The sequence below is a fragment of the Sparassis crispa genome (assembly GCF_003851025.1).
Source record: "Sparassis crispa DNA, contig_000007F, whole genome shotgun sequence".
NCBI classification, from domain to species: domain Eukaryota; kingdom Fungi; phylum Basidiomycota; class Agaricomycetes; order Polyporales; family Sparassidaceae; genus Sparassis; species Sparassis crispa.
In genome coordinates this window covers 1,567,623-1,582,332 of record NW_020939754.1, presented here as the reverse complement: position 1 = coordinate 1,582,332, position 14,710 = coordinate 1,567,623, and the positions used below count along the sequence as shown (strand labels likewise).

At 45.8% G+C, this 14,710-nt stretch overlaps 2 protein-coding genes across 2 annotated transcripts; both read right to left on the bottom strand.

Moving 5' to 3' along the window:
• Positions 1–9,651: 9,651 nt before the first annotated feature.
• Positions 9,652–10,456, bottom strand: SCP_0805260 (hypothetical protein; the record flags this gene model as incomplete). Its single annotated transcript, XM_027761114.1, has 2 exons — positions 9,652–9,875; positions 9,949–10,456. The coding sequence occupies 2 exons, from the start codon at positions 10,454–10,456 to the stop codon at positions 9,652–9,654; spliced, it is 732 nt and encodes a 243-aa protein (XP_027616915.1).
• A 420-nt stretch (positions 10,457–10,876) lies between these two features.
• On the bottom strand, positions 10,877–14,455 carry SCP_0805250 (Transposon Tf2-6 polyprotein; the record flags this gene model as incomplete). Its single annotated transcript, XM_027761113.1, has 1 exon — positions 10,877–14,455. One exon carries the CDS (start codon positions 14,453–14,455, stop codon positions 10,877–10,879), a length of 3,579 nt encoding a protein of 1,192 aa, XP_027616914.1.
• Between the last annotated feature and the right edge of the window lie 255 nt (positions 14,456–14,710).

The following is a 14,710-nucleotide window of genomic DNA, read 5'->3' as shown; positions in this document are numbered from 1 at the left end:
TACTCACAAAGCCGACCACCTTTTCCACAGCAGCACCATTATCATTGAATCGTACCGCGATGCAATCAATCCACAGTGCCCTTTTCTTTGCTATCTCAATTCTCATAACCAGCTTTTCCCTTTCCACTTCACCCTTTTCCTTACTGCAGCAGGAACCCCCCCCCACTCAGTCATGGTTTCTTGCACAGCTACACCTTCACCTCTGCGACAATGTTGCCAGCCACTCCCTCCACGCTGGCAGTGCTACCTTCTTCGCAGTGGCGGGTTGGCCTAATGATTGTATCCAAGCCCTTGGCCGCTGGTCATCAGAAGCTTTCAAAATTTACATTCGTAAGAACCCTGTCGTGCTCCAGGCACTGCTTCATGGCTGCACAATTCCACCAACCTGCCCCCCTCGTATAGCTCCTATCCAATTCTACACCACCAGCCACCCCTCCTCCACCTTCTTTTACGTCGTTTTATAGGATGTCATACACGATCGTCCTCCGATCCACCGGGCGTGAATCACGATGCGTCCGCATGGGCAATGTATTTATGTCAGGGCCATCCTCAGTTGTGAGGGCGGTCCATTTTGCCTAAACCAGACTGCGAGCATGCAGCACTCCCAAGTCTCCACTTAGGTATGTGCTGATTAGAGTTTCCAAAAGTCGACTTTTAAGCCTCTAAGGAAATATGACTTAAGGACTTTTGTCCTTTTTTATCTTATTTAAGGCCCATAAGTGCATTTAAGTTGCATAAGGACACCTTTAAGTAAAAGTTGAGTTTTCCTGATGGGTCATACATACAGAGGTGGGCAAGATTTGGGTGAATGAAGGACTGGTATAAGACTGTATGAGTTACCACTCACTCAGTGAACCCACAGTGTAAGTTGGCATCCCCTATAAGCCCACATATGAGGAAAAAATCCAGGGTAGGTTGACAGATGAGTGTGCAAAGTGGTGCATTTCATTCCATTCCGACCTTGCTTAGTCCGAGGCCTGTACATACTACATACCTATCCTCACCTGAATAAAATCTTGAAAAATGTATATATGCATCCTAAGACAACTTAGAAAATTTCTGCCTACTCAAATTTTGGCAATGTATCCTATGAGTCTGGGAAATCTAGTAAAGGCAATATGGTGTGCAAAGTGATGCTGTTACACTGTAGTACTGGGGACCAGCAATCCTCTGCCAAATGTGGTAGATGCGCATCTGGGCACCTAAGCGTATTGTGGCTGCAATAGCGGTCCCAGCTGGTGCAGCATCGTCAGCTCAAGAGCACATTTGGCTTTGGTGGGAACAAAGATAGAGTCTTCAGTTTAGATCATTTTCATCAGAACAAATTTTTGAGAACAGCTCATTGGACACTGGTTCCATGATCTATCTTCACATGCAGAGCATTTACAAAATTTTCATCTTGACATAATGTTCTACTACATTAATTATCTATATCCCGAACTATCCGAACTTTCCGAGATGAGTGACAAAGCTCAGCTAAGCCTTGTAATATGCGGAGGACTGAAAGGAAAGACCCTGCTTGGTCAGCATGGTCGACGTGCAAGTTGCCTGTTTGAGTGACTTTTAATCAGCATCTAAGTATCAAAACCTCATGAGAATTGCTCAAAACCATCTGATAACATGTTCTAAATTTATTTTCAGGATCCCTAAGATATACCCACACATCACCAACTTCACTGACAATTTATTTTTGCATAGTTGAGCCGTGGAAGGCACAGCAGTTGCTGAACCGCCCGCTTTAGGTTTCCTCTGCCTAAAGCTGCTTACATAAGGTGACACTTTTTACCGAGCGCAGAGAGGTTTCTCCACCTCCGAAAGTGCGCAGCAGTATGCTGACAGATGTGTAACATGTTTCAATATAAAACTCGCATAACTAATGTAATACTCTAGATATCAAGCTTGGCAAGCGGAGCGATTCAAGGTCAAGGCCAACAATAAGGCGACAAAAGCCAAGGCCAAAGCTGCCAAGGCTGCACGTGCCAGAGCTCATCTTTAGGGCGAAGCTTATGAGCTAGACTTTACATGCACTGGAGACCAGGAAGAAGTTGATGCTGAAGGATTCAGAGGGAAGGGAATATCGTGGGTTTAGGATTGACGAGGAATTTTTCTTTGTACTCGCTGTCACACTTGCTCAACCTCTCCACTTACACACGTCCAAGTATTATACTCAAATATTGATCACTGCATGTTTGCACTATTACTCTGTCTGTTTTTAGTCACTGAAGTGCTTGGTCATCTTTGCTGACTAATGTCTGACACTTAGAAGGACAATAGCGAGGTAGGTTTCTATTGTCTTTATTATTTTTATTATCCCCCACTCTCTTTTGTTTTATCCAGAGTCATTTCTTATTGTTATGACTCAGACTTCTATTATCACATTTTCTATTGTTATTTCTATTGAAGGCACTTTTCTATTATTTAGATTTTCCCACCTTCTTTAGTATATAAACCCTGAAAGTCCACTTGGACTTCCAGAGGAAAATTGTTGCTCTTACGTTACAGAGCATTCTTCTCACCCCAGTAGTCACTAATCGGTATATACTCAAGTTCATACTTACCTGAATGCAGTGTTATTCAGGCATACCATTATAGGCATCAAGCAAGTCATAACTCGGTCATCTGTCAATCGGTTATCTGTCAACTCGGTCACTTATTACTCGGTCATTCTCTCTGTCTTATTATAAGACAGTCTTTCCCTCTTACTCACACACACACTATCACACTTGATTACTATCAGGTAACCAAGCGATTACTACAACAAATACACTGAGGAATATTTCTCGGCTTTGTTCAAGTCCGGTGACCTCAGGAGGATTTTGTTTTGGTTTGTGTTTTATCCAAGACACCATTCTCGTCTGTCAATGCAAGACCCCCCCTACCTCTGAGAATAATGATTGGTTACTTATTGTTTGAGTTTGTTGACTTTGATGTCATCATCTATGGCATGTGCTTCACGGTGTTATAGGGGTTGAATCCTAACACAACCATCATGTCTTCCCCGGAACTTTGTTAGTATATTCATTCTGTCATTGCGCAGATCGTTGATACCTGCAATATATGCTACTTTGTGACTACCCGAGATGTTATTGGTCGCACGTGCTATATTCCACATGGTTCATTTCTTATATTTCTGGACATGCTGATTCATGGCGAGAAATGGCAAAGTGCACGCCTTTGATACACTTATACTTGTGCATTGTCCAATTTCGCTCAATATTTATAAAGGAAACTGTCATGCTTCTCGTTCCCCATAGTGCCTGAATCTTATACATGGTTTATGGGATGATGAGATGGCAGAACTCCTGTCTCTTCTCGTGGTTATCCTTGGTTTATTAGTGTATGCATATGACTGCGAAACATAAGCCCAATGCAGACTTTGTTATATTTACGTACGGAAGAAACACCTATAAAATTTTGAACTTATGAAACAAAATGGGAGAGCATGTGCGCAGCAAACACTCTGTTATTCCATGTTTGACTATAAACTTTCTCGTCTTTGTAATTATTGTTATTGTTCTCAACTCCTACCTGCTGTTCTTGTTATGTTGTAGATTGCTCCACCAAACCTTTGTTTCTTCGTCCAGCTGTGTAAGTCGCACGTCTTCTCATGCCAGGTTTTCGTCGATCAGTCTTGTCAAAATTGTCGGGTCAAAATCTCGAAGCAGCCGAATTTTTTTCCATCTGGAACTGCAAGACAAGGTAACATATATGTTGGACAGAGTCAGGGTTCCTCCTGTGAGTGGTGGTGCGATGTCAACTACAACATGTGACAATGTTTGTCCTTGTGCGTGAAAGTCGGTAAATGTGTATGCCCCAGTGATCGCAAACTGTACCTGGGTTACTAATTTTGAACTAGATCCCAGAAGATCACTGTCGATATAGAACCCTTTTGAGACAGGCTAGATTAGAACAACTCCCTCTGGTAGGCCTGATAGTTGAATTTGTCTCGCTCCGTTCAATTTCACGAGAAGATAGGCTGGAGAGTAATGTAACTCAACCACAGGATCTGTTCTGATCAGTGGTTCATTTTCGTCCAGTATAATATTGATTATGATTCCCCTGCTACCGTTGGCAACATCCAGGTCTGTTTTGATATTCGTGGTTACCATTACTTTCATGCCGATTGCTAATTTAATGACATCAGGTAGGCCTCCTCGCTCGTTGCGGTTTTTCTTGTTACCAGCCAGTAGCGTTCCTCCAATGTTAGTGGCTGTGCATTACGACCAATTGTATCTCGTGCCCTACAAATAAAAAGCTGATTTCCTGCAGAAGCTCTCAATTTAAATTGCAATTGACAGATAGAATCTGGTACCTGTTTCCGCACAGTGTCTTCTAATACATGCCGAGTTTCATGCTTCTCGCACAGAATGTCTGGGTGTAATCAGGCTCGCATCTTTCCAAGGGGCCAATGAGAAATCGATGGATGAAGAATCCGAATTGGTCAGAACAAGACTTTGTAACAAGGCAAGATCTTCATCATTTCCTCATCCGTGTCGTAGCCATCTGAGAAAATCCATCCAGATCGAATCCATGACACGAATCTGTTCCCGAAGAATGACAACATGATTAAACTGTTCATATAATCACCGACCGACTATGAACTCTGGAGGATCAGCAGGTCCAACCAGATAGTATAATGGTGCACTCTTTTTCATTGCCACCATTGATGGTTATCCACAGGCTATGGGCATTTAGAAGAATAGTCATTTCCCAGATCTGACTCCGCAGTTTGTTACGAGACGCATTGGAGCCATCAATGCGAGTGGCAGGTGCATAGATATGTTTTCGCAACAATTGTACCATCGGATCCAATATTGACATATGACGTGTTTCTTTGTCCGCAGCACACTTCAATCGGTCCACTGTGATTGACGATAACACTTCTGCATCCCGCTCAAAATCCCGACAACGCATCTGGACTTGTGCTGACATAAGCACCTCCCTTTTTTGCTGTACACTGAATATGTGATAGAGAAACAACCCATGGTGACAGAATCATGCATTATAGTAGTCCAAACACCACTCCAGATGACGTGTGAGTGAGATTGGTTGTCGACGTGGTGCTTCAATTCCACCGACTCCATATGGAAACAATATTGGATATGTCTTCTCCCATAGATTATTGTCTCCATCCATGCTAGGAAATTCATTCATAGGCCTGTTTCCATGACAGATGGTGTATCCTCCTTCTTGTCTGTCACTCCAGAGATTTACCAAGCCCCACTGAACCATCTGAGATGCTGGTATTGCAGTGTGGTTCACGTCATATGAACCAAGAAACTGTTGATATGCTCTCAGACCTCCTGGCCTCTGAAAATGCATTTTCCAGTGGTCGCTCATACCTCACTACTCTATCCCTTAGCCTCCGAGATGCATCTGACTCTTTCGTGACCCTCAGCAAACTTTTGTGACTTTGTGACTTTGTTCAACTTCGCTCAATTCCTCGTGACTTTGCACCGAGATTCGACATTCTTTCATCACTCATATGCCACCCTTGCATCTCCCCGCTGTCGGATACCACTTACCCGTTGTCCTTTGGTCTAGTTCGATGCACCCTGGTCAATTTCCGCCTAAGTCCGTACTTTCCCGATGTTGCACCGCCTTTCTGGATGTCACACTGACTCGCTGGTTCATCACGCCAACTCGCTGGTTCATCACGCCAACTCGCTGGTTCATCACGCCAACTCGCTGGTTCATCACGCTGACTCGCTGGTTCATCGCACCGACTTATCGGTGTCACACGATGGTCGTGACCTCTTCCTTTGCAAATCCCATTTCTTTTATCGTTCGACTTTCCCCTTCAAGACCCCTACCTTCGTGCTGGACCAGAGATGCCGTTAGAGTGTTCCATGTGGTTCAGGACAAGTAACATATGTTTTCTTTCAATTTTCCTCTACTTTACCATTCTTCTCCATCGCCAACATATGACATTCACCTCTCCACACCCTTTACCTATTTTCCCATTGGTCCTAGACCATTGCGACTCTCTCTGATGTCAGGATCCGTCTTCCAACATCTTGTGACTTTCGCATTTAACCTCCCCCATTTTCCCCCTTATAAATACCTGCTGTATCTATGTTGATTATCATTGAAGACCAGTAGGGAGAAGTTTCCCTTAGCTTCAGATCACTAAGAAACTGTGTTTACTGTGATAGTGACTTCGAACTGCGATATACCCCACTGCGACATAGCAACATTGCGACACTGCGACATAGCGAGATTGCTATACTTCAAGACTGCATACTGCATTTGCGATAGCGAACTGCAACACTTCGATAGCGACATAGCGACATAGCGAAATAGCGATAGCGACCTGCATTAGTCTTAATCCGGCTTTTGCGTTAGACTGACTGCAACTTCGTCGAGATGGTGAATACTGTGTTCCCCCATAGTGTTCTACCCCCACAGATAGTTTCCTTCCCCTTTTGCGATTTAGTTCGCCTTCGCCTACGAGTTTGGTGATCGCATCGCAACTTTAGCTTCCTACCTTTGACTTTCATGACTTTGTCATAGATTGTCACCCGACTTTGCGTTTACATCACGAGCTCTCATTTCTTTACAGGTTGCATCCCCCTTTGGCTTAGGTCGAGGTTCTGGGACCCACTTGCATTATTTTACAGTTGCGATGCCCTTCCCTCACACACAGAGTGACCCTGCTTCTCATTTTGTTTTAGTTGGGTTTAGGTGTTTGTGTCAGGTGTGCACTCATCACCGTAATGGCACAACATCTGCGTCGCCACATTTGTCAGGTAATGTACTTCTTTTTACATTTGTTACTTACCAGGATCCGCATCTGTTACAGGTTGTTCCACTTCACCTGCACTTTCTCATTCAATGAGATCCACATTCATCTCCTGCCAAACCACAGCTAGGATCTCATCTGGTACAGCATCCTCTGGAAGTCTTCCCAGCAACTCTAAATTGATCTCAATATCACCATAATACTTTTCGTTATGTGCCTTCAGCCACTCCAGCGCACGTGCAATGTGAAATTGACGAACCCGAAATGTGGACCACAACCAATTCTTCAGCAACTGACCCAGTCCCACATAGGTTACCGAAATTACATCAGCTAAGATGTGCATTGGATGAGGAAGGAGTCTCCCATGAAGTATGTCAACGAGATAATGTGAATTAAGCTCGTACATCATTACATTTCCTTTGATGCCGCATTGTAATGTTTCCGGATTGAAACCTCCCTTGCGATCTTTTGGATAGAGCTTGAACACACACGCACAGATGTAGTTACACATGATAAGGTATTGCTCCAGTATTGTCAGTGCATCCAAGGCAAAAGGAACACGACCGATCCACAGATTATTTGCCAGCGACAGTGTTGGAGGATGTTCTTCTTTGTCAACCTCATACAACTCCGACAGGCACTCCCGACAGACATTCACCTTCAACACTCCATCTCTTTCAATACAGCCCTCTTGCAACAACAACAACTCATCCACCGTCTCACCTTGCATTTGACAATCGGATGGAGATAGCCTTTGCCTGTTTGGCAGTGCTGATACCGACATCAACTCAAACATTGCTTCTGCCACCATCAACCACCAAGCACAAACACCACACACTCAGTGCTCAAGCGCAGCATTAGAGTTTGCCTGCCTAAACTGACACAGAATTTTCTTCATCTCATTTTCCATTGGTACGCGCATGAAATCATCAAGTGAAGACTCATCCATAGTCGTTTACGCACTACTGCTCTCACCTGACCGACGTCTTTTTCATTGATGCCGTTCCACAGCTGCCAACTCTTCTTCCTCCATTCGCTTTCACTTTCGCATGACCGCCACATCAAGATGCACACTGCTCTCTTCGCCAAGCTGTGCAACTGCTGTCATCAATCTGGACTTTCTCCTCTTGTTGTCTGATGAGATATAAATGTCTGGCCCGACCGCTTTCAGTGTCTCCTTCATTGTAAGTCCCTCTATAGTCAAACAGAACATGAGCGTATGCGAGTAAGCACTGTTGCCACAGCACATGACAAACACTCCATCCGATGTCACCAGGCTATCATGACGATAACCTCCTATCTCTTTCCTTCCCTGCAACCATCATCATGAGCACTCGTACTCCAATTCAAACTATCCACTCGTCTACAGTCAATGATCTTTTGCAACATGAAGGGTCGTCATTATCTGCATCCCCCTTCTTTATTGGTAATCCGGCTGTCCTGGATCGTGTACAATGGTCTAGTGACAGTCCTTCCGATGATATTCTTATCATCAAGCCACAGTCTGACGATGAACCCCGTCGCCTAGCTGACCTTACCTGCATAGGTGAGATTGGCTCCAAGCAATACTATATGTTCTCTGGAGGATACAACATGGTCGCAAACCAGCCGACCGATACAAAAACAAAATTTGAGAAAGTGTGCGGTTACTTTCACCTCTATCCCCCTCAGAAGAACATACTTCATCAACTATGAATGCCCACACTTGACGGTGTCAAACGACTGCAGTCTGCTGTCACCAATCCCCGAGGTGTTAAATATTCAGTTGTTGAAGCAAATTCCATGCTCAAAATTCAACATGACTGGTTTGAAGTGAGCACACTCCACAACCCATTCACGCCTCGCTAACCATCATCTAGTATATTGCCGATGATGACAACAACAAAACCGATAGTTCTGCCACATCGCCCAGCCACGGTGATCCTCATCACCTCCCTCCTCTACACCGAACACTGACAGACACCCAGAAGAGACCGAAGAGACCGAAGTGTCATCGTCCACTGCTCTTACGCTAACTGACAACACCGATGATGCTGACAATGCCGACGATGCTAATGATGCTGATGACCAGCCTCACAAATCTCAATCAGGCATGTATACTTATATTCACCACATCACTCCTCATCTAATCACCTCCCTCTAGAAGTCGACGAAGAATTTGGCATGAACACATGGACCATGTGCTCTCACTCCAACTGGGCTGCATGAGAACTCCAATGTCTCATATCTGAAGGTGATATGCAGGGAATCCCACTCCTCACATTTGACCTTCACTCCATGCAGCCCATCCATCCTAATGATTGCGAAGGACAACTCAAGGGAGCCCTCGTCAGAATGACCATCAATGTTACGCGGCAGCGAAACACGAGCGTCTAGTCGAGTCGTCACGAGACAAGGTCTTAGTCTAAGACACAAGCCCGTTCAAGTGACACTTCTGGCGATGTCCTCGCACTGAAGGTCGATCAGAGTTCGTTCTTATGACTCGTAGTAGCTGTCTGCTACTGACGGTCGATCTCAGTCAAAGGCAAGTGGAAAGCTGGTTTAATGGTAACCAGGTCGAGATGGGGATTCAGCTCGACAAGGTCGTTTACTTATACAAAAGGTATCCGCAGTACTACGCAGTAATGCAGGATCGTTCATTGGCTAGATAAGGTGAAACGATATCTGGGCAAGGTAACAGCGAGGAAGTAATATGTATGAGAAAGCTGAGTAAGGTCGTAAGAGATAATCAGTACTAATGGGGATAATGAGTCGTGTATCAGAACGAGGTAAAGATGAGGCGTACATGCACGTCTTGCATGCGCGATAAGAAGAAGGTCCGGAGTTGGATCCGGTGTAACCCTAGACTAGGGGTTCTGGACATCTGGGTAAAGAATCGGAGGTTGCGCTCCAATGAGTCACGTGTTGGATCACGTGGTCTGGTAACGTAAAGGGAACAAGGAAAAGAAAAAGAAAAGACGCGCCACAAGTGGGGAGCGTTGTAACATCAGCTCCCGTCTAACGTTTCTTGTCCCACAAGAAATATTGTGATCTTCATCGTCGTCGGGGGCAGTCGCGGACATAATGATCTCCTCCACATCTGTAGCATGTCCGCCGGCTGGTTCGTGATCCTTGTTCGGGGATACGTCCATCCCTGTAGGGATGACTGCAACGTGAAGAAGTGGATGCAGTCGAGAAAGATGGTTGGGATAACGGAGATCGTCCACTGGGTACGTGCGAACGAGGAGGGCGAGGTCGAACGGGAATTGGTTCTGGTGACGAGCGAGGAGTGGATGCGGGTATTCCATTAGTGGTGTATCCGAGGATGTGTCCGATGTCTTCGTCCCCATGCTCCCTCCAAATCTCCTGTGCTGTACGAGTGACCGTACTGCGCATCAACGACCAGACTTGGTCGACTCTGGTCCGGGCTCTACTCGTCCTTTCTTCTGCTGCGATGAGCTCTTGTCTGGCCGTCTGCATCCACTCGACCATTTCTAATGCTCGTTGCATGGAAACCACCGCTTGTTGATCTTGCGGGCGATTTCGTAAGGCGACGAGGATATCTGTGAAGTCGACAGGAACACGGATAGCCGAGACCAGACGTGTGGCAAATTCTTGTTCGTCCGATGCATGACTGAGTTCGATAGAAGGTGAGGGCGATGAGGTGCGGATAAAGGGTGTCTGTGCTCGAGAGGGTACTCCATTGACAAGCGTAGGCGATGCGGGTATGCTCATAATTGTGGAGGCGACTTCAGCGAGTATATTGTGAACAAGGTCGTCTATAGCGGAAGTGGGCATTGATGATATGTCGTTTTCTCCCCCTTTTTATACCTTTCGGTCGTTAAGGGGGTCGCGGTTATCTGTGATGTGAAATAGAATGTCGTGGATCCGGGTAATAATCAAATAGATGAAAATCCATTGGACGATAAAGAGTATTCCCACAGAGATAAGAGCTGCCTGATCAGTTCCAGGCATCGTTCTGATCACCCCAGCCGTTAGCGTGCGGGCTGTCTCGCGTGAAGAGTGTGTGTTCGACAAGTTGTCTGATAAGGATTCGGTGGATGATCCAAAGAAAGGCGAGGGTTGTGCAGTGGAGGACGATTAGGAAGATGATGAGGAAAACCGTCGTGGTAGTCATTCCGGGTTTCTTCTCCTCTACTGGATTCCCCTGGTCCTTTTATATGCATCGAGGATTCGCTTGGCATTCTGTAAATTGTGGGTGGGTTCCCACGAGTTTTCTGCTGAAGAATATCCCTTCCACTTGACTAAGTACCTCAGATGACCTCGGTACGTCTTGTGATTCAGGATGGCTTCGACTTCGTACTCTTCCTTGTTATCAACGACATCAGGTGGTGGGTTCATGTAATTCGGACCATGTATGTCGTTTTCGCGATAAGGAGATAGAAGGGCGGCGTGGAATACGGAATGAACTCGCCAGGTCTTCAGGAGTTTGAGACGATAGTTGGCCGGTCCGATGACTTCGACAATTTCGAATGGCCCCTCACGCTTTGGTGCTATCTTGCGCGAGGCATAATTGACCTTCAGGTTCCTCGAGTCTAGCCAGACCTTCTGTCTTAGTGTAAACTTCGGCGATCCTTGTCTGACTCGGTCCGCCATCTGTTGTCGGGCTAACTCGTGCATGGCTAGTGCTTCTAGTCTTATCTTCTGCAACATGTCAAGCCTGGATTCAACCGATGGAATGTTCGTGGTCGGAAATACGGAAGGGAGTCCACGTGGTTCGTATCCCATCATGATGCGGAATGGGCTCATCTTCCGTGCTGAGTGTTCCCTTGTGTTATGACAAAACTCGAGGTCTGGCAGGCGGTCGGCCCATGTTTCAGGGTTGTTTCCGCAATAGAGTCGAAGATAGATTTCCAGCTCCTGGTTGACTCGCTCTGTTTCTCCGTCCGTCTGAGGGTGATAAGCTGTGCTCATTGATGATCTGATCTGGAGTAGTCGATTTAACTCTTGGAAGACCTTGGATGCGTATTGAGGCCCTCTATCCAAGATGATTCGGTCGGGTAATCCAAATCGCGAGTATACTTTGTCATGAAAAATCTTGGCTGTTCCTTCGGCTGTGATCGTTTTGAGGCAGGGCGTAAGAATCACCCCCTTCGTAAGGTCATGGTCTACTACGACCATAATTGAATCAAAACCATTGGAAATGGGAAGGTCGGTAATAAAATCGGTGGTGCAACAGGAAAATGGTAATGCATGTGGGTCGGCGGGAATTGGTTCCAAAGGAATACGCGTTGGATGAGTGTTCGGTTTCATTTGTTGACAGGCGGCACAGCCTTCAACATAATTGTAGACAAATGTATACATGCCGGGCCACCAGAATTCACGACGTAACAGTTCAAGAGTGTTGAACTTTCCAGGGTGACCCATGGCAGGGGAGTCGTGATGTAGTCGAACGAGGTCACGACGAAGAGTTTCGGATGGTGGAACGTAGATCTTTCCCTTGTAGAGGATGACACCATCGTGAACTTCCCAGTCAGAAAGTGATGATTTCATGGGGAATGGCCCTTTGTGCGCAATCGCTTCGAGGGCTTCGTGAACAATGAGGTCTTTTGCTGCGTGATTCCTGATTTCGTCGAATAATGTCGGGGAAATGGATCGCACAAACAGTGCATTGGGTAAAAGAACGCGATCTTCATTGTCACTTTCACTGTCATCGAGTCCGTTACGACGAGATAGTGCATCAGATTGGATCATCTGAGTGCCGGGGACATGAATGAGGTGAAGATCAAATTGTGATAATTTGAGACTCCATCGTGCTTGTCGGCGGTTTAACTTTTGAGCTGTACGGAAGTACGTGAGGTTCTTGTGATCACTGCGAACTTCGACGGGATGGGGAGAGCCTTCAAGATAATGGCGCCATTCAGTGAGGGCTCGAATGATTCCGAGGAGTTCGCGGTCATAGATTTCGTAGTTCCGTTCAGCTGGATTGAGTGTCTGTGAAATGTAGGCACAAGGATGGAGGTCTCCATTGATGTCGGCTTGGCGTAAAACTGCACCCGTAGCAAACTTGGAAGCGTCGGATTCAACAATAAAGGGTTTTGCCTTGTCAGGCAGTAACAGTACTGGGGCGGTACTGAATCGTTGTTTTAACGTGTCGAAAGCTGTCTGACATTCTGTTGTCCATTCAAAAGGTGGAGATCCAGCGGCAGTGCGCGTAAGATTTGTCAATGGTTTGGCAATATCCGAGAAGTTGGCAATAAACTTCCGATAGAAGTTTCCAAACCCTAGGAAAGAGCGAACACCTTTTACCGTGCTTGGTTCAGGCCATTCTGCAATTCCTTTAAGTTTGATAGGGTCCATGCCAATGTAGTTTTCTCGAATGATCATGCCTAGGAATTCGACTTCTTTAACATCAAAGAAACACTTTTCCGATTTAAGGAACAAGTCATTGTCTTCGAGTCGTTGGAGTACGCGTCGGGTTCGAACGTGATGTTCTTCCAAATCGTCTGAGAAGATGAGGATATCATCCATGTAAATGACTATCCATCCCTCATCGATCATGTCCTTGAAGAGTGCGTTCATCATCATTTGAAAAGTCGCCGGGGAGTTGCAGAGTCCAAAGAACATGACCATAGGTTCAAAAAGTCCGCGATTTGTCTTAAATGCGCCCTTCCATTGGTCACCATCTTTGATTCTGACATTGTTATATCCGGAGCGTAAATCCATTTTCGTAAAGATCGATGCGCCTTTGAATTGATCCATAAGGTCAGAGATGAGCGGAAGAGGATAGGCGTTCTTCACCGTCCCTTCATTCAGGTATCGGTAATCCTGACAAGGACGTAGTGCTCCGTCTTTTTTTCCTACGAAGAAAAATGGTGAAGCCATGGGAGATTTCGACGGTCGGATGTATCCTTTTCGCAGATTTTCTTCCAGGAAGTCATCCATCGCTCCTTGTTCTTTGAGCGATAACGGATAGACTTTACAGTCGCGTGGAATAAAATCGGGTTTCAAGTCAATGGCGTGGTCCCAAGGCCTGGTTTCTGGAAAGCGTTCAGCTGCTTTCTTTTCAAAGACGGACTTCAAATCGTGGAGGTAGTTGGGGACCAACTCCTCGACGGTTTTGGGTTTGTCTACAGCTGATGCTTCTTTGTGTGCCTGTTGTGCCAATTCTTGTGATTTACCGGATGGTTTGTAAAAGACCGTATTCTGTGCATTACAGAATAATGGGGATCGAGTACTGTGTGTCATTCTTCCAATGGCGGGGCCTCTTCGTATGGTGAAGACTGCGGTTTCAGTCTCTTCATTCGTCAAAGGTGACTCCTTCCTGATGGGTTCAAATATCCCAATGACTGGCTCTCCTGCGATATAGGATATAACTAGATCGTCGTCATCGAGCTGATCCATAGGGGATTCTGATGGTAGGTCATCTAGTTCGGTATCATTCCGCACTGCGGGTAACTCGCCACGCTTAGTGTTATCAGTCATGATTTCTCTGATAGATTCCGAATGCCCAAACGAGGTAGGGGAAGTTTCGGTGGTGATTAGCTCTGGGAGTCCATCTTCCTTGAAAATCGAAACTTCTTTATCTGGTGCATCTTCGACGGTGGGTTTCGGTGGCCATTTGGCCTCTTTACCAAACCAAAAGTCACCGGTTTCCCAGTTGATCATCGGATTGAGGCGTTTAAGCCACGGCATGCCGAGAAGTATGTTTTCTTTGCCAATGCCGGTCAAGAGGAAGCGAGTAAGCGTCTTCCTTCCTCCGATTTTCATCATCTTCCAGGTGCAATGAGTAATGGTACCCATTTGATTTGGTGTGCCATCTGCATTTATGACTGTAATCGGTTTCGGTAATTCCCATCTGATGAAATCGTTTTCTTCCGCAAAACGAATGTTCATGAACGTTTCGGCTGCACCAGAATCGATCAAGGCTTCTGTTGTAACGTCTTCCTTCTCTCCCAACGAAATATTCACGGTGATTAAATTTCCGCTAGTGTTACAAATAACGAGGGGAGATACGGTAAGATGCGA